The 20,124-nt window shown below is 47.9% G+C and overlaps 1 protein-coding gene across 3 annotated transcripts in view; it reads right to left on the reverse strand.

Annotated features, from left to right (window-relative positions):
* Window positions 1-16,797: 16,797 nt before the first annotated feature.
* Window positions 16,798-20,124, reverse strand: part of CCDC85A (coiled-coil domain containing 85A) — an 80,472-nt gene continuing 77,145 nt past the window's right edge. For all 3 annotated transcript variants that reach the window (XM_053972682.1, XM_053972680.1, XM_053972679.1), the window contains one exon: window positions 16,798-18,805. In XM_053972682.1, coding sequence (XP_053828657.1) covers window positions 18,756-18,805 — 50 coding nt within the window. In that variant the 3' untranslated portion in view covers window positions 16,798-18,755. The remainder of the gene's footprint in view (window positions 18,806-20,124) is intronic.

Here is a 20,124-nt window from a genome sequence, read left to right on the forward strand (position 1 = left end):
GTTTTACAAGCTTTGAAGATAGGCCTGCTTAAAACTGTTTAACAACCTATGGCTGCATCATCAGTTCTAAATGGCCACACAGCACTGACTGAAGGCTAACCCCACTAGTCAGTGATCTCTTCCCCTACAACAGTATCAAACGCACTTTTAAAAACCTGTAACATGTTCAGCAACATTCCTTTAAGCTCAAAGCACACTGACACAATCACTTAGAGAAAGAGAGAGTACAGACAATAAAACTGAAACCCTGGACCCACCTTCTTTGAACACCCATCTCAGATGTGGCTGAGCTGCCCACCCTACAAACCCCAAGAAGGGACTCTTGAAAATTCTTCAAATACTAATTTTTTGAACATACCAGCTCCAGAGGAGCAAGCAGGCACGTGTTGTTAGTCACTTGGAGACCATGCAATCCCCAGGTGGACTAAGCCATACAGATTGGCAGCAATAATAATGTGCACACTCAGCAAATTAATCATCAATCTGCTTTCTGGCTTCTCTTCCTTGATCCACTGAGTTAAGAGTGAACCTCTATACCTCCTACACCAGGATGTCTAAGAGGATCTATCAAGCCCTTACTCCACAGGCAATGCTCTGCATGGTATAAATTATGAGGTCTGATAGCAAACCATCACTCTGCTACCACTACTAACACACAGTGTTACTTATCTTCTAGACAAGTGTAATATTTTAGCGCAAATGGATTTATGTACTAGTATTTCCTCATTTCTATGGCCTTGCCTCACCAGCCTCTATATTTTCACTTCCACAACCAACAGCCAGAAATGGAGAAAAATACTGTACATTCATTACAGATGAAAACAAAACAAATTTCCACATCTATTATTTCTTTATGCTCTGGTTAAAGGTTACACTTTCCTCTTCATTCCTGTCTCCTGCAATTTATTAAGCCCTTTACTAGGGTAATTCTTGGAGTAGGCAAAAATCTATTTACACAAACAACTGATATATTGTACAAACCACCAGATAAGAATCAGAGCATTCTTTAAAATTAAAACATATAAATATATACACACATACCAGTAGCTGCAGAACTTTGTCACCTACCACGTGCAGAGAGGCTGGGGCCTCCTTGCTTCTCCTGCCATCCAGAGCTGCTTCTGGAAATGTTGTTCAGGTCCCTTGGAAACGGCTACCCACAGTTGCTTGTGCCAGGGCTGCTGTGACAGTCCTGCCCCACGCTTGGGTGCCCTGCTGTCCTTCAGAGGGAGTGCTGCTGTTTGGCAATGGGGGCTCAGAGAATCAGGCCACATTCACGGCCCAAAAAAAGCAGCTCCCCCATTCAGGCAAATAACTGGACATAGCAAAAGCATAGAAAACATTTTTGCATTGGTACTCCACATGACAGACCAAAATCTCCCAGATGCCACTACTGAGATGTTACACTACAGCAATACTCATTCCTCTGCCAACAAATGGGAAACCTCTTTTGGTTGCCAGGAGCTCCATGGTCAGGAGGGAGACACACATATAAATGTTGAGATTTGGAGGTCTGCCCTGCACAGAATGATCAAAACCACCCCTGCAACACATCCCAGGGAGGTTCACAGCACCTACTACAGCAAAAGAATTCAGAGAATTCTCCTTTGTGCATTCTTTCTCCCCCTCATCCACATCTTTGCTTTGGGCCATGCTGACAGCAGAGGCTGGGAAGTGGAATGTTGGACTTGGAGCTAAAGCATCACAAAATGCAATGTTTATTGTCATTGTCTGCAAGAGAAAAGCTGTTTCTCTGACATTCCTCCACAAAACAAACACAATCCTACAGGATAAGAGAAGTTGGGAGCTGCTCCAGCCACAACCCAGCATGACTTCACAAGCCCCAGCAGCCTCTGCCAACTTGCCTGGCACAGCCACAAAACCAACTCCAGACCCGAGGTAGAAAAGGAGAAGAACTGAAATCAGCTCTCAGCTGCTAAGTTTTATTCCTCCGAGCATTGACAAAACCCATACGGTCTTTTCTCTGAGTGAAGACCATTTTGCACCTGGAAAACTCCAGTTGGGAAGAGAAACCAGAAAGCAAAGGGGAGAAATCTGCTCATGCAAGCACTTTTGCTTTGCAAACAGAGCTGCACCCCTCTAATCAGCAGCAAATGTTCCTGTGCACAGCAGGAAAATGTGCAAAGTAAACTTGACTCTCAAAGAGATGAAGGCATTTCTTCACATCAGTGAATATTTCACACTGATGCAAACAAAAAAAAAACCCAAACAGACACCTGTTGGAAGGTTCAAAATTGAGGGAAAATGTGTTAACAAAAATGGTGTTAATGAGGCTGTTTGGGATCTACCTTTCTTTTCTGAAATCGTTTGAAGGACTAGGACTGAAGTCAGCAGCAGATGGGAGGGGCCTTCCCTCAGGAGCAGATTTCAAACAGCAGGATTTTTCTGAGCAATGTTCCCAAGCAAAGGCCACCAAGCATTCCCAGATGCCTTCCAGTAGTACCACAGCAACTAACACCACATACTAACATAAACACTAAGCTAAGACCAAATAAAATAATCCTGCTTTTCAGGCCCAGGCTCCAGACACCCAGAGTAAAGCCCATACAGAGTTACCCCTCTCTACTAACTTGCAAGGTGAAATTGATTTTTAAACCTTTTTAATTACTACCTGTGACAGTTTCCACATAATTTACACTCCCCAGGAAATGGCAACATACACATCAAAACAAAAATAGAAATTGCATAATTTTGAGGTAATTTTCCAGTCATTTATACCCATGAAATCCCAGTTAACAGGACTACATCCGTAAAGCAGCAATAGCAACGTGAACGGATTTGATCCTTTTTTTTTTAAGTGTATATCTGGTAAACCAGCATTAATTTTTTGGTGGGTTGGAATATTGTAAGGATCACTCAAGTAATTGAAAATAGAATAAAACCTTGGGTTTGTGTGCAGTTATAGTTCAGCACTGCAGTCATTTTTGCTGCCCTTTGGACATCTTTATGTATCTGAAAACAATGAAAACTCATAGGACACATCTGAGCAGAGAGTTACTTTGGTTACACAGCTCTCTTCCAATACTATCCCTTAACTGATATAATTTCAGCTCCTCTTGTGTTGCATCCCGGAGTTTGGGTTTAGATTAGGGTTTTTAATTTATGTTAAAATAAGTCAAGTTCTGTAATCCCGCGTTTCCCCCGCATTGTTCCCCCCCGCGGTTTCTGGCCCCATGTTGCCTGTTTTCGGACCTTACCCCTGTGCCGCTCCTGTAACCACCCTGCCGTTCGGCCCCGGGAAACCCCGTGCTGGCCGCCCCGAGCCACACGATCCCGCTCAGCCCGCTCTGGCTCGGCGCCCGCCCCTGCAGGGTTCTCTGGTTGGTCGCTGTTGCTGACATCACCGCCACAGCAGCCGCCCCTATTGGACGCCAGGCCGTGGATCCTCTCGCCCCGCCCCTCCATAAAGCCCTATCCCGCCTGCAGTCAGCCGCCATTTTCTCCCATGCGAGTGCCGGGAGCGGTCGCGTCTTTCCATCGAACCGCGCCGCGTGACCAATAAACCGTTCCTGCTAAGCACGGAGTAAATGGACAAATTCCTTCCTCTTTGCCGGGTCCCTAGCGCACGGTAACAGAGGCTGGCCAGCCCACGCGCCCGAGACACGGAGCCGTGTCCGGGAACCCACGGCAGCAAACCCCGGCAGCACGTGGAAGCTACACCGCAGCCGGGCTCCCAAGAGCCGCGTGCAGCCGGGGAGAGCAAAAACCCACGCCGCAATTGGCGCCCAACGTGCGGCCGAGGCCAGCGCTGAGCTGATCGCGTGGACGGAGGTTCACCGCGGAGCTCCAGGAACAGCGCCGGGAGCCGCCGCCGCCGGCCAGGGGCTGCGCCGCCGCCAAGGGGGGAGCGCCGCCGCCAAGCCAGAGCAGGCAGCGATCCGCGCCGGACCACAGCTCCGTGCCGGACGGAAACCGAGAGCAGGGGCTCTCCAAAGTACGTCAGTGAAGTCTCCGTCACCCACGAGGGACCAGACAGTGTGTCCTGCGTGGGACAGGAAGTGCAAACTTTCGCAGCCAAGAGGGCAGAAGGAAGAACACTTCCTGGGACTCCCGGACCCTGGTGGCAGCTTTTCTTTGCAGAGACTTCAGTCTGGTAAGTATTAGTCGTGGAAACGTGTCCAGCTAATACGGGGAGGGCTGGCCGTGTTCCCGAGGTTGGGACGTGCAGCGCGCAGCACGAACGGCAGCCGCTGGAGTCGCCTGCATTTTTTTGCTTTTTTTTTCTTTTTTACTGCCCCAGGGGTGAGGTGGTTTGGGTGGAAGAAGCATGGGGACCGTGCTATCTGCCCAACAAAAGGAATTTTATTCCCAAGTTAAAGAAATCCTTTTGGTGAAGGGCCGATACCCAAAAAATTTAGTGAAGAAATTTGTCCGGTGGTTGTTCTTTGCTTTCCCTCGTCTGTCTACCGAGGACGCGCGCAAAACAGAATTTTGGGAGCAAGTGGGAAAAAGGCTAGCAGAGGGGATCGGTAGGGATCCTTCCATAGATGACTGCTTCCCTAAATTCCATTTGTTGATCACAGATGTAGTAAAATCAGACCCCGCACGAAACTCGGTTGGGGAAAGGAAAGAACCATCCGGAAAATCTTTTACTCCCTCTGAATCTGTTTCCCCATCCCCTTCTCCTACCCCTTCTTCCCCTAACCCGGGTGGGTGAGGGGGGGCACCCCGTCGATCTGAGACGCAGGGCAGCTCCACAAACGTGGATCGTGCTCCTGGCTCCCCCAAGCCATCCCGGCGTCCCTGCCTTAGCAATATCGGTCGATTCGCTGAGGCCACGACCCTAAACCCGTTTTCCAATCCCTTTTTCCCAGTTGAAAATCCCAGTTTCGGCGCTACCCCGCGCAGTTCTGTTTCTTTAAACCCCTTTCTTTGTCCCCCTGAGGAGGCCGAGGCCACGTGGTCGATCTCTTTGTCTTCCCAAGATGGAGGGCAGCCACATGGCAAGGCTTCCCCTTCCCACAATCCCTTTCTTCCCTTTGTTCCCTATGACCCCACCCCCTCCTGCTTCCCGGTGGGCGCGGGAACTGCCCACTCAAGGCATCAGGTTACCACCCCTCCCCCTGTCCCTCCTCGGGTACGCGTAGGCGTTCCCTCCTTGCATGTTCTACCTGCCGCGTCAGCAGCCCCGCCCTCTCCCAGCCGGGAGGGCTCAGTAGCCTCCTTCCCACCTTCCGAAGAGGAGGATTCTCCCCGCCCTGTCCGTCCTCTCCCTCGCGCTCCGCCCCCGCGTCCTCCCGCTCCTCGGAGACCTGGGGTGGGGGGAGGAGAGGGGGTGCAACAGAGCCCGGTCCATGAAGTCAAGCAGTCGATCCACACTCCAGTCCCCTACACAAGGGGAGGGGAAAACCCTGCGTGGACACCCCTCTCCTACGATTCCCTCAAAGAGGTCTGCAAGACATTGCAAAAATTTGGCAGAAAGAGTCCTTTTTTTAAAGGGATTCTAAAAGCCACTTTAACATCTAAAACTGTAGTGCCGGCTGACCTTAAGCATTTATTCAACTGCCTGCTTCTCCCTTCTGAATATGACCTGTGGGAGAGGAGATGGAAAAGGCTAGCGGCAGACCTGCTTCCCGAAATCCACGAGGGGCCTTATGGCCTGGATTTCGCGGAAGAGCAAATCACCCTAGACCATCTTGTGGGCGAGGGAGAATGGAGTGAGGGGCAACTGCAAGCTCGGGGAATTCCCACAGCAGTGTTGGACATGTCCAGGAATGCAGCAGAGCGTGCGTTCCTGGGCATGCCCGCCAGGGATCCGGGGATACCCTACACGGCAGTCAAGCAAGCCGTGGGGGAGCCTATGTTAGATTTTGTAGATCAGGTCCGGGCAGCCGTGGAGAGACGCATAGAAGTACCTGAACGCTGGGAAGGAATGATCCTAGAAGTGGTGCACATGAATGCCAACGCCATGTGCTAAAGAGTCATCATGTCAATGCCGGCCTCACCACCGCCAACCCTCAGCCAGATCATCGAGGAATGCACACTGAAGGCGCACCTGATGGAAGAGGAGGAGGCTCCAAAGAAAAAGGACAAGCAAGTTGCCTCGGCCGCTGCTCCTTCGAGGAACCCAGCACTGAAACGACTTCCATCCACACGCCAGTGTTACTATTGCCATCAGGAGGGACACTTCCAGGCTCAATGCCCACTTCTAGGGACTACGCTACCCAGAGTTGCGGGAGGGGGGAGGGGGAATGGGAACCCCGCGGTCCAAAAAAACTGACCCGTGAACGCGCACTTGCCACGCGTTCAGACAAAAATGAGGCAAGTCGTGGTGCTGCAAGAGGAGCCACAATGCACCATCTAGTACCATCAGTAAGCGGCCACCTCTCAACTAGTGACAACCGGGAGCCTTATCGACTCCGACTCACTAACTCTGTTCATTTCCGTTCCCAGGACTGGCAGTTTTTCATAGCAGATGCAGAGCTTCTATCGCACATCTGCCGCTGTGAGACCAGGAAAAAGGAAGATCTCTTAAATTGCAGGTATCTCGTTGTAGGGGACACAAAGAGCACTCCACTGGAGATAGAAGTCCCTCCAGTAATCTCCACCCTCAATCTGAGGCTCTTCTATCTCGCAGCACGCTGTGTCCACCCCCCACTCTTCCTGCCTAAGGGCCAGGTAATTGCACAAGCAATTCCCATTCCTCATGCTCTGTGCAATGACCTGGAGCTCTCTGTGTTTTATGCTGGGAAGTTGGGAGAGGAAAAGCCCCTGGTATGGTGCAAACTCAAATGCGAGGGGCGATCTGTACACCTACAGGGGATGATGGACACAGGGGCAGACGTGACAGTCATTCCACCACACAAGTGGCCGTCACACTGGGAGCCAGCCACAGCCAGCAAGACAATCCAAAAACATTGTCCAAATTCAGGGTCCGAATGGGCTGCTGGCCTCAGTGCGTCCGTTCGTGATCGACTGCAAATTTACATTATGGGGGAGGGATGCCATGTCGCAGTGGGGAGCCAAATTGGAATTTCCGGTCCCCCAGCATTTTTTGGTGTGGCCACTGAAGAGCGCCCCACACAGAAAGTAACATGGCTCACAGATAAGCCTATCTGGGTGGAGCAGTGGCCGCTGAGTAAGCAAAAGCTGCAGGCGCTCACCAAATTAGTTAACGAAGAGTTAGAAAAAGGACACCTTGTAGAAACAAACAGCCCCTGGAACTCTCCTGTGTTTGTAATAAAAAAACCAGAGAGAGACAAGTGGCGACTCCTCCACGATTTGAGAAAAATTAATGAGGCAGTGCAAGATATGGGTTCCCTCCAACCGGCTATGCCATCTCCATCTATGCTACCCCAGAATTACAATTTGGCTGTAATTGACATTAAAGATTGTTTCTTCCAAATCCCACTCCATCCGGATGATGCTCCCCGTTTCGCATTCTCTATGCCTTCCATCAACAGAGAAGCCCCAATGAAGCGCTACCACTGGACGGTACTACCACAGGGTTTCAAATGTTCCCCTACTATATGCCAGTGGTATGTCGCTATCTATCCCCAATGCGTGCCAAGTGGACATCCTGTATTTTCTATCATTACATGGATGATGTGCTGATTTGTGCCCCTGACAGCGAGATCCTGCAAGTAGCACTGGAGGACACTGTTAGGGCCTTGTCGATGGCCGGATTTGAGTTACAGAAAGAAAAGGTACAGTTGCTGCCACCCTGGAAGTATCTGGGCTTGGAAATTAACAACTGGACAATCAGACCCCAACAGATACAGATAAATGATAACCCCAAGACGCTGAATGATCTCCAGAGCCTGTGCGGATCATTAAATTGGATCAGGCCATGGCTAGGACTCACTACGGGGGAATTATCCCCCCTCTTTGATTTGTTAGCAGAAAGGGAGGGGGATGAGGGTTTAGGTTCCCCGAGAGTCCTGACCCGAGAGGCCAGAGCAGCGCTCGAGAAGGTCCAGAAAGCCATCACGAGCAGGCAGGCCCACCACTGCCAACCAGGGCTGCCTTTCCGATTCATCGTCTTAGGTGAGTTGCCCCATTTGTATGGTGTGATATTTCAGTGGGACAAGGGTCAACGGGACCCCCTCTTAATAATAGAGTGGGTGTTCCTTGGCCACAGGCAGTCCAAGAGTATCACCAGGCCACAGGAGCTGATGGCGCAGCTCATAATACGGGCCAGGGCTCGTCTGCAAGTACTAGCTGGCTGTGACTTTTACATGTATCCATCTCCCCATCAAAACATCCACGGGGAAGATGACCAAAGAGGCTTTTGAACACCTGCTAAGGCAGAATGAGAACTTGCAGTTCGCTCTAGACAGCTTCTCAGGCCAAATTAAGATCGGACATCCTGGCCATTATTTGTTCAATACTGAATTCAAATTGTTACCCAAAGAATTACAGAGCAAAAAACCCCTCCGAGCACTAACAGTATTCACGGACGGGTCAGGGAAGTCCCACAAGTCAGTGGTGACTTGGAGGGATCCAGAGACTCGGGTGTGGGAATCAGATATTAAGGTAGTAGAAGGTTCCCCACAGGTGGCTGAGTTGGATGCTGTAGTGAGAGCTTTTGAGAGGTTTGAACAACCGTTTAATTTAGTAACAGATTCGGCATACGTAGCTGGAGCAGTGTCTAGAGCTGAACATGCAGTTGTAAAAGAGGTGCCAAATCAGGTCATCTTTGGGTTGCTCTCAAAATTAGTACACCTGGTTTCTAACCGTGAGCATCCCTTTTATGTGGTACATGTGAGATCACACACGGATCTCCCAGGCTTTATTGCCGAAGGGAACCGCAGAGCAGACGCCCTGGCAGCCCCAGTACTCCTAGGAGGCCAGCCGAGCATAGTCGAGCAGGCCAAGCTGAGCCACCAGCAGTTCCATCAGAATGCCCCGGGGCTGGTACACCAGTTTAATCTGCGGCGTGACCAAGCCAGGGAAATTGTGGCCTCATGCCCCAACTGTCAGGAGGCAGCTTTACCAACACTGGGAGCAGGTGTGAATCCCAGAGGTCTCTGCAGCTGTGAGGTGTGGCAAATGGATGTCACCAAAGTCCCTGAGTTCGGTAAGCTCAAGAATGTCCATGTAACTGTGGACACCTTCTCGGGGGCAGTTTTTGCTTCAGCACACATAGGGGAAAGGGCCACAGACGTCAGGAAACATCTTGTCCAGGCCTTTGCCACCTTAGGGGTCCCAACCACGATTAAAACAGACAATGGTCCAGCCTATACTTCCAAGGCGTTCCGCAACTTCCTGCAAGATTGGGGGGTTCAGCATAAGACCGGGATTCCCCACTCCCCCACCGGCCAGGCCATAATAGAGAGAACCCACCAGACTCTAAAGCAAGTCCTCAAAAAGCAGCAAAAGGATGTGCGAGTGCTGTCACCGCACAAGAGGCTCTGTAAAGCATTGTTTACCATCAATTTCCTAAACTGTTCCTTTGACAGACCAGAACCGCCAGCCCTGAGACATTTCAAACAACATCAGGAGCTCCAGCCAGAGGAGCAGCCTCCAGTGTTAGTGAGGGATCCAGACTCTAAAGAAATCCAGGGTCCATTTCCACTTTTGACTTGGGGACGGGGATACGCCTGCATGTCTACGCCTTCAGGAGTCAGGTGGATCCCCAGGAGGCATGTTAAACCCTACACAGCAGAGCAGTCAGTGAGTCAGAGTGATACGGTGCCAGTGGATGCAACCTGTGATCCCACCAACCTAGGGGTTGCATCCAATCGCAGACGCCGCAAGGAAGGAAAAGATTCTACCTCTCTCTAAGCAATGCTTCCCTTACAGCTACCTCAGCCCAGTTACACCCCCAGTTCCTGTGTTTGTAATAAAGTTGTCCCAGTTTCCCTATCCCTAAACACCCTGAGAAGAACCAGCACCAGTACCATCTCCAGGCCCTCTCCACCTGCGTAGCAGTCACCGCAGTTGCAGCAGCAGAAGCTGGGAGAAGAGGCCACCGCTTGAGAGACTGAATCAACACCACTGCTTTCTTTTTATATTTTATTAAGCGGGGAGATGTTGCATCCCGGAGTTTGGGTTTAGATTAGGGTTTTTAATTTATGTTAAAATAAGTCAAGTTCTGTAATCCCGCGTTTCCCCCGCATTGTTCCCCCCCGCGGTTTCTGGCCCCATGTTGCCTGTTGCCGGACCTTACCCCTGTGCCGCTCCTGTAACCACCCTGCCGTCCGGCCCCGGGAAACCCCGTGCTGGCTGCCCCGAGCCACACGGTCCCGCTCAGCCCGCTCTGGCTCGGCGCCCGCCCCTGCAGGGTTCTCTGGTTGGTCGCTGTTGCTGACATCACCGCCACAGCAGCCGCCCCTATTGGACGCCAGGCCGTGGATCCTCTCGCCCCGCCCCTCCATAAAGCCCTATCCCGCCTGCAGTCAGCCGCCATTTTCTCCCATGCGAGTGCCGGGAGCGGTCGCGTCTTTCCATCGAACCGCGCCGCGTGACCAATAAACCGTTCCTGCTAAGCACAGAGTAAATGGACAAATTCCTTCCTCTTTGCCGGGTCCCTAGCGCACGGTAACAGAGGCTGGCCAGCCCACGCGCCCGAGACACGGAGCCGTGTCCGGGAACCCGCGGCAGCAAACCCCGGCAGCACGTGGAAGCTACGCCGCAGCCGGGCTCCCAAGAGCCGCGTGCAGCCAGGGAGAGCAAAAACCCACGCCGCACTCTTGTTCTGTCCACTGGAATTCTGAGGCTAGCAATATGTAAAATAGGAATTTAAAATGTGGTTAATAGACAGTTTAGCTCAAAACCTTTTTGGGAACATATTTAATTACTCCTAGAGAAGAAAAAGAAAAAAGCCTGCCTAATATTTCCTCCCCAACCAAACGAATAGCATGGGGTAATTAGACGAAACATCCTTCCCTCTTGCAATCACTCTGATTTATGGACTGTTTACATATTTTCTATGATGACAGAAAACTAAAATGCAGCAAATATTACTTAGAACCCATTTTTTATAATGTGCATTCAGAAAGTTTTCCTCAGTCTGTGACAGCAACAGCTCCTGAGCCACCCACAGTCACAGGTGAAGGCAAAATTTATTTATGTGGATTCCATCCAGCCCAAGAGAAGCTCTCTCCCTCTAGGACACAAAGGACTGGAAATCAACAAATTCCACCTCTTTTTTTTTTAATTTTTCCCCTCCAGACTCTCACAGATCAGTATTTTCTGTATTTATGGTGAGTACCTGTGCTGGGGGTGAAGGCCTGGTCCTGTGAGGGGAGAAGAGGGCTGTGAGGGAAGATGGCAGAGACGGGGCTGTGAGGGGAGAGAGGGGAGTTGTGAGGGGAGAATGGGGCCATGAGGGAAAAATTGAGCTGTGAGGAGAGACAGAGGAGCTATGAGGAGAGAATGGCACCGTGAGGGGAGAGAGAGGGGAGATGGCAGAGATGGGGCTGAGAGGGGAGAGAGAGGGGACTTGTGAGGGGAGATGGTGGAGATGGGGTTGTGAGGGGAGAGAGAAGATTTGTGAGGGGAACGAGGGGAGCGAGAGGGGAGTTATGGGGAGAATAAGGCCGTTGAGGGAAAAATGGGGCTGTGAGGAGACAGGGAGTAGTTACGAGGGAAGAATGGGGCCGTCAGGGGAGAGAGAGGAGAGTTGTGAGGGAAGACTGAAAAAGATGTAAGGGGAATTGTGAGGGAAGACAGTGCCGTGAGGGGAGAGAGAGGAGAGCCGTGAGGTAAGACGGGAGTTGTGAGGAGAGATGAGGCTCTGAAGGGGCTCTGAGGGGGCATGTTGCTCCTGCCAGTTCTCGCCATCCCAGCTGCATCATGTGAAAAAGCCCACTGTAAAAACCAGCTCCGGGGATCTGGGGGACAAAAACACCCCCAACAACCCCACTGTAAAAACCAGCTCCGGGGATCTGGAGGACAGAAACACCCCCAACAACCCCTGCCCCGATCCCAGCAAATGAATCCTGGGACACGACAGGACCAAGCCCTCGGTGCTTTCCTCAAGCAAGCGAGGACATTTCCGACTGAGACCTCAGCATCAATTAATTAATCGAGATCCAAGATAAAACCTTATCCGCTCCAGTCTGGGCACCGATCACTGGCTTCCTCTGCTCTCCATTGTTCCTTTTTCCTGCTAAGGTAGGGATATTAGCAGGGGAAAAGTCAAACCGGCTGTCACATGCAAATATTCTCCGAGAAAAGAGAAGGGAGCTTCAAAAAAGCCGAGGGAAGCAGCTAGGAAAGCTTCAAGTTGTCTATTTTTCCTTTATTTGCAATTTTTTTTAACCAACTGCTCATTTTTACACCTGAAAATGCCTCCAAAGTGCCTTTAGAGCAGCACATTTATTGCTCTCTGCTGGCACGTACCTGTCTTGCCATCCATCTCAATTTTCCATCAGCACTTGCAGAAACATTTTCCTGGACACAGTAAAGTTATTACTTAACATAATCCATAAGCACATATGGATTATAGATGCTCTGTATGAATATTCCTGCACTTTCCATTCTGTCAGGGTACCAACACAATTTCTTCCCTGCCTCTATGGCCTTGTTTGTCCATGGCTACAAATCGTGGAATAAGCTGCTTCAAGACAGCCCACATGTGCTGGAACAGCGCAGGAAGAAACTGAAACCTCCAATTCATGTTTAGCAGCATAAAGTAAGAGTACACAAGCAATACATCCAACCCCCAAAATACTCAGTGCAAAACTCTGAAATCTCTAGTGAGAAGCCATAGAGATGCTGCAAAATGGTCACAACAGGTTTAAAAATAAAAAGGAAGTGTGAAAATCATGCCAGAAAGGGAAAAAAAAATTCCACAGTTTTAACATCAGAACATACAAGAATGCTCGTAAGGAAGGTTTTAAAATGAGTTTCATAATTTATTGTGATTGAACAAAAGGCCTTATTCATGACATCATTCATCTTGCACCTAATTGTATGCACATGTTGGGGTTCCAGCCTGAAGCAATGGGTTAATTCTCCAATTATTTCACAGGATTAGAACTACTTTTTTTTTTTTTTTTCCCCCCCAGGAAATGTAGTGTGATTGTGAAGCCCATCAAGACATGCTATTTCATAATTAATTCTAAATAAAAAGTGAATTCTCTCTTTTCTCTAAATAGTTTGCTTTGGCTCAGCTAGGAGCAGCAATTAGCAGGACAGCCTCCCTGAACACATTTGATCTGCTACAGGGTTTCCTGCTGTGGATCAGAGGAACAAACCTGATTTCACACAATCCATAGGGCTTATGTTGGCTGGATGTGCTGTAATTAAAATGATCTTTTTTTCCCCAAGGGCTTTGTTTATCTGCTTGTGCTTTCCCACAGAGAGGCATTCACATACTTAATTTAGCACTTCTGTTGATACACTTCTGCTCTTTACCAGCTCCCTTTGTAGCATTCACTGTTTGTAGTTCAGTGCAGAAACTGGGACCTGTTGTCACTGGTGTTATAGGTCTGTTTTATTAGCAGGAGCAGAGGAACAGTTCCCATGGAAACATTTCCATGTTTCATGGTGTGCTTTTCCTGGGATTCCTGGGGTAGGGTGGGCTCTGGGCCTTCCTAAATGGGAGCATTCAGCAGTCTGCGGAGACTTCCCCTTCAGCAAGGGGAGGAAAAAACTGTATTTTTAGATTGTGTATTTATGCTTATGAAGTCTAACGCCTGTGAAAACAGAGCAGCTCGACAGCCTCACACCACTGACTGATGTTCAGGGCAGTCTCACCACTCTGACAACAAACTGGATCCTATTTGGAAAGGCCACCTCCAAACCCAAGAGAACATTTTCCTTTCACTCTGACCTTTACACTTAAGCTGTGAATGAAGCTGTGGTTTAATAGGGCTCATCACACTGGCCTGAGCCAGGATGGCCCTCCCTGTGTCACACCAGGGAGAATTTCCCAAGCTTCTTGGAAAAAACATTCCAAATATGCCACCAAACCCCTCCTGCTCCACAGTGGAGGTGTCCAGGCCTGAGAACACCACTGCTCACAAGCCAATCCGAGCCCCTGGCATTTACCAATAGTGATGAGAAAAAGAAAATGAAGTCACCTGTGAAAGGATTAAACCACCTTCTCTCTCCCTCAGTGTTTGCCACACACAGGTGAGCTCATTGCAAATTGATTGTCCCACCTAAACACAGCATGAGATTCACCTGCAGCAGCCTGGATCCTGGCAGGGCAAGTCCCCATCCCCCTTCCCTTTGCAGTCTTTCTTTCCAGAAGCTGGCAAAGGGCTCCCAGTGTTATCTTTTCTTTCTTTTTTTATTTTTTATCTGCAGCCTCACAAATATTTTTTTAAGTCTACTTCAACCTATACACAGTAGTGAGGGGCAAAAAAATCCAAAGAAACGTCAAACTTCAGGGCCACAGCTGGTGCTTTGAAGATATCATTATAACAAGTTCTTATTCAAGAGGAGAGTAATTATCATGTTCTAACAAATACATTAAATAATTCAGAATTATTATTTGGGCAGTTCTTTGTGAACCAGGTGTTCAGGAAGCGGTTTCAGACAGAAGCCTGTGATGCAGTCTCTGGGGTCCTTCCCCACAAGCCAGTAGCATGAGGAGAGCCACTAATACTTGAACTAGGCTGGAGCTCCCCAGAGCCTGACTCCAGCAAAACCCTTATATCAATATCACAGGACACTGTAGCTTTACTTATTTCTCATCGTCCCCATCAATATTTCTCAATTTTAGAATTACTCACAAGGAACTGTCTGAGCTTTCACAGTTAAGGAAGATTCAAGTAAGGTTTCTGTCTCTGGTCTATGTTATCTTAAGCTTTTAAAACACAGTCATATTTTTATTTATGTAAGAGTATTCAAAAGTTCCTTTTCCTTCACACTACCATCTCTGTGTTGCTTGACCCCTACCAATCCCACAGTCTTGCTAAGCCTTCCCCTCCTCTGACCTTCCACACACTGAAAATCTCAACCATGCTATGCTATTTCTGGGATTAAAAAAACAAACAAACAGGAGGAATCTGGAGCCACCAAGCAGGAGGGGAAGGAGCTTTTTCTTTAAGAATAGAGTGATTCCAAAGAAGATGATTTGCTCATTCCTCCTTTGGCAGTTCCCCTTCCCCCTCAACTCCCAGTATAGCATACATCAGACCTGAATTGCCAGCTCTGGCAAACACCACCTCACAATCCTCTCTTGCACGTGCTAGAAAGTACCATAACCACAAATCAGCCCAGCAAATCCCTGTTTGCTGCTTGATTAATTAATGCAGAGCCTCTATTTATTCATCCCAGGCAGAGCTGCTATCTAGTCAGCTGTTCTTAGGGATCTTGGACAACCAGAGTTGCAGTTTGGTGCTGGTTTGGGGATATTCATGGCTGGTTCACCTGAGTCTGGAAAACACAAGTGTGGAGATTGCCAAAATCTCTGTCATTCTATACCCAGCAGCTGCATTTGCTAACCCATTCTGTTCAAAATAAAGGACAGTCTCATCAAGACTTTTTCCACTTAAAAGTGGGGGGGGAATGCCTGAGCCATTTTTTCTTCTGTATCAAAGTTGTGAGATCAGTATAAAGAATTCACACCACCCTAGGACTTACTTCAAAAACATTTGGGGAATTAAACAAACCAGTGCCCTGGCATGGCTGGCATTTGCTGGGAAGGCAACACAGAGAGCCTGGGGGGCATTTGGTGTTTGAGAGGTTTGGGTAGCACAAAAGAGCGCTGGGCCAGGCGTTGTCCCGAGGCCACATAGGCTGTTTGGGCTAGCTCTGCTCAAAACATTATAAAGGGCACTCCGGCTTCATGCCACATTCATAAACATGTCCATCAACTGCAGCCTTTGGGGAACAAACTCTACTGAAACCAGTCACTTGCTGAAAACAAAGTGCCATTCTTTACCTTCTAACCCTTCAGCAAAAGCAGCTTTCCTGCAGTACAGAAGGTAAAATCCACTCCATACATCCACTACACAAGTGCTATTTAAAATTCACTCGCACAATGAATTTATAGTTCATTCAGGCTCAGCTCAGATCCTGGGAAAGGCCCTGTAACAACATGTGCAAATCTTCAACCAAAGCAGAATTCTGCTAAAAACAACCACGCAGTCCACGAGGCTCAGCACAGTTGCATTTCACTGAAAAAGGCTTAACCATAGGGTCAGGGAGCAAGACAGAGGAGCTAAAGGTCACCAAGTACTACAGCAATTTTTATTCATTAGCACAGAGGCATTTCAGCAGGCTACAGACTCTCCCAAGAGCACTGACCCCCTTCTCCATACACTGCCCACTTTCTTCTCTTAGGAAGGTGCATTTTAAGGAGGTCCCATGGAATTTATTAGCTTAAAGATATTGATTGTACTAAGTATCTCTTTTCTCCAGAAAATTCAGTGGAAGTTCTCTGCTCTGCAGTAAGAGTCAGCTTTTTCCCCTGGCCCACAGAAGCTCATCCTGGGACAGGGATGTGGTGACACACAAGGCCACCAACACACTATAGAACACTGCCAGCCCCACCAGCACCCCTTACCTGAACAAGAAGACTCCAGGAACTCCACATTCTCCTGTCCACACCTCAAGACTACTCTGTGAGTGGGGCAGGAAGAAAGAACCAGCACAGCTCTCCTGGGGCTGCAAACACAGCACAGCTGAGGACTGAATGAGTTGCACCTGGTCACAACCCCCCTGCACAATTACCCACAGCTATTCCTTGTTTAGCAGAAAACAGAGAAGCTACTTCACATTGCTGGGATTTTTTAAAGACACCTGGCAAGAAAATGAAGAAAAACACACAGCGTGCTGCTAATTTCTCCACCAAGCAGGAAACGTTGTCAATGGCTCCTGCCTGTAAGCCCAAGCAGCTCAGAGCTTCAGTGAGTAAAGGAGAGCAAACAAGGGTGGGATTCTATAATTTATTACTGTTGCTAAGATGAACACAGTACTTGATACCCCATCGTATGCAGAACTGTAAAAAAATAGTTTTAATACAGTATCAAAATTTACACAAGTGTAGTGTCAAAAGACCAGTGTCCCTCACTTGGCCCCTGCACATCCAGAGTGCAGGCACAAGTACAGGTGTTTACAGCTCTTCATACATACAGAGAGATAGGAATACAACAATTGAAATTGAACTCTGCAAACAATATAGGGGAGAAAATAACCTAGGAAGAGAACAGATAGCTGTCTGGGCTGGGGGTTATATCAGAAACCATGCAGGAGGGCAATGGTTCAAAACAGAATACTGGATTCTGCATTTCCAACTCAAGGAGAAGCAGTGAACGGGAGTTTTCCCAAGAAAGCAATGCTGGATCAGAGGTCTTACATTGAATGGTACCAAGTGAAAATAACAACAGAAACCAACAGAATTACTGCTGCAAATTAACATACTTTTTCTGAAGACAGATAGTAGATTTACATCATACTCCTATATAACAAAAGATTGTACAGCAACAGAGCTACATTTCACTGCAAATAGCCCACAGATACAGTCCAAGCTCAGAAAAACAGAGGTTCTGACTTTGGCTCAAATCTTAGTAACCAAGAACAAACCAGAAACCCAGGAATTGTTGCATTCCTATTTTTTTAAAATTAATTTTTATTAGTGTTTTTGATACTTAGCTATGGTAAAAAGTTAAGCAACAGCATTCAGTCACAAGCCTGTTGCACATTCATACATGAAACTATCATTGCTTTAAGATATACACAAAATATCTATTGTTGTAATTCAATACACACAACTAGGATCATACACAGAGATAAAAATAAACTAAGCACATCTAGGGTGCCGTCTGGTCAAATCTCAGGCAATTTGAACAAGAGCTTTCTGCCTTATAAAAATGAAAGACATGCTCTGAGGATAATAAAACCTTTTTCTTTGAAATAACGCTACAGTGGCAAGAAAAGCTTTTTTTATAATGCAGGGCAATCTTTTAGATCCTTGTAGGCTCTTGTTAAACAAACCAGCATGTCTCCAAATTAAACAGTAGAAATTAGCATCCTGACAATTGGAATATAATGTCCAAAATAAATTCTAATGGAAATCCTGACTTGAGACCTGTAATAATGGTGTCTAAGTATTCTGTTCATTAGAGGGCTGTTCATTAAACACCTTACGCCTCTTCAGAAGATGTGCACCAAAGTGAATCAAAAAGAAAGCTATCTTGACTTTCATTTAGAAAGAAATTGTGGATCACTACAAATACTGTAGTTATGCTACACTACTGGCTGGTTAGGACTTTATGGTCTTTTAGCACCTCCAAAGGCAGGTATTCTACCAAAGCAAAAAAAATCACCTGGAAATTGCCTAAGCACCATTAACGGATCCTTTACAGACTGTGTGAGTTACAGAAGTGTGAGTTACTAAGAAGCGACTTTCTCAAACCTGCAGAGACCAAAGGCACAGTTTATCAGTGTCTCTCCAGTCTGCTGAAAACCCTCTCTCAAATCCATTGGAAAATTCGTTCAGACCTATCAGAGATTCACTGTAATTAACCAAAATAAAACTTATTTCGCGTAATGCCTGCAGAATCCCAAATATCTTTTGGTTAGGATGGCAATACCTCAGTGCTTCTAAGGGTGGAGTGTTGCAGTGAGGGCGCAGAGCTTCATTAGCTGGGATATTGGAACAGCAGGATTGGGGGACACTGCCACACGGCTCCCTGCCAGACCCCTGTTCAGAATGTCCCCCCTTTCCAGCAGTCTCTTGCAGTGCAGACCCCCGTTGTCAGCTGGGAATTGTGGCAGACACAGGCGGTGCTTCCCCTCTCCTGGGAAGTTCAGACAGTGCTCTTCGGAGAGAGGATGTGCTCAGGGCCTCTTACATGGGTCCTTTGTACTGATTTCCTGACAAGTGTTGTCTAATTCCAGGGCACGACCCTGCAGCATCTCCAAGTTTCCTCCACACAACCTAGAGGGAGGGATGGAAAGACAGCTCATTATTCCCAGTTAAGGAGCACTGGTGTTCCTATGGACATGCATCTGGAATGCCACAGCTTGGCCCACACACCATGCAGCACAGCTAGGACAGGGCAGAGACACACAGCAGGAGCAGAGACTGTCGCTCAAGGGATACAACATTCCTTCTGAACAGAGAAAGCACATGTTGCCAGGTAAAAATGATTAAAAACAAGGACACATGAACTGGCACGTGCATCACTGGGACATTTTACGCTCCACACACACGACCGAGGGTATTTGCAGACCTCAACAGAAACTCTGTCCAACTAGTTCCCCAACCACATCTCTTGCAGAACGTGATTCAGAAGCACAAAGACGTATCCAGAGGTGTCTAAACATCTCCAGTTTAAAACCCATAGAGCAGTTCTCTATTGCAAAGGGTTTACTTGTTCTCTTAAAATCAAGCAAAGCATTAGAAGTGTTTACTCCACTAATTCTTCCTTGAGGTCAGAGGAATTGTGCCTGCACTCACTGTGCTACACTTTGCTTAACACCCATGTTACAAAACTGGAATTAAAAGGCAGAGGAGTGATACCCCCCAACACTCAGGGAAGTATTTAATAATGATTTATAGAAATGTTGATGGAATAGGAGCACAATAATAGTAGCTTGTGTCATGTCCCCAGGCCTCCCAGGACCACTAGAGACAAGAATGGTGATTCCTACCAATTGCATCACAATTTCAGATTATTTTTTGTAACTGCTACTAAATCACCCACTAATCTCCAGCAAAACAGCAATATGACTGTCAAGGAAGTTAAAAGCCGTTTTCCATTGTCATCATTCATTATTTGTATTTTACCAGTGCCTAAAGTCTAGCAGTGTACAGACTCTGCATTAGCTGGCACTGAATAAAAACAAAGGAGCTGGATCCTGGCAAGTTGACATCCTGAAAAGGTAGTTCCTGTAGCTGATGAGCAAAGGCAGAACAAACCCAAGGTCCTACTGTGATTCTGTGCAAGAGATGGGAAAATAACCCACTTTCTCAGAGCCTTTGCTGAAGAAAACATGAGCTTAAGCATGAAAACCAGAAACACTTTAGACTAGAAGCAACATGGCTACAGTGCTAAAGCACAGGGCCAAACAAAGTCAAGTCTTTAAGGGGAACTGTCTTTAATTCCAATGGGTGAGCATGACCCAAACCCTGCAAACTTGCCATATGACCAAAATCTTGCAGCCAGGAATCCCAAGTCACCATCATAAAAAACGTGTGTGTTTGCTGTGCAGTCAGATACTGCAGTGGTGAGAGCATGAAAAATGGAGGTCCAG

Source organism: Vidua macroura, chromosome 3 (assembly GCF_024509145.1).
Source record: "Vidua macroura isolate BioBank_ID:100142 chromosome 3, ASM2450914v1, whole genome shotgun sequence".
NCBI classification, from domain to species: domain Eukaryota; kingdom Metazoa; phylum Chordata; class Aves; order Passeriformes; family Viduidae; genus Vidua; species Vidua macroura.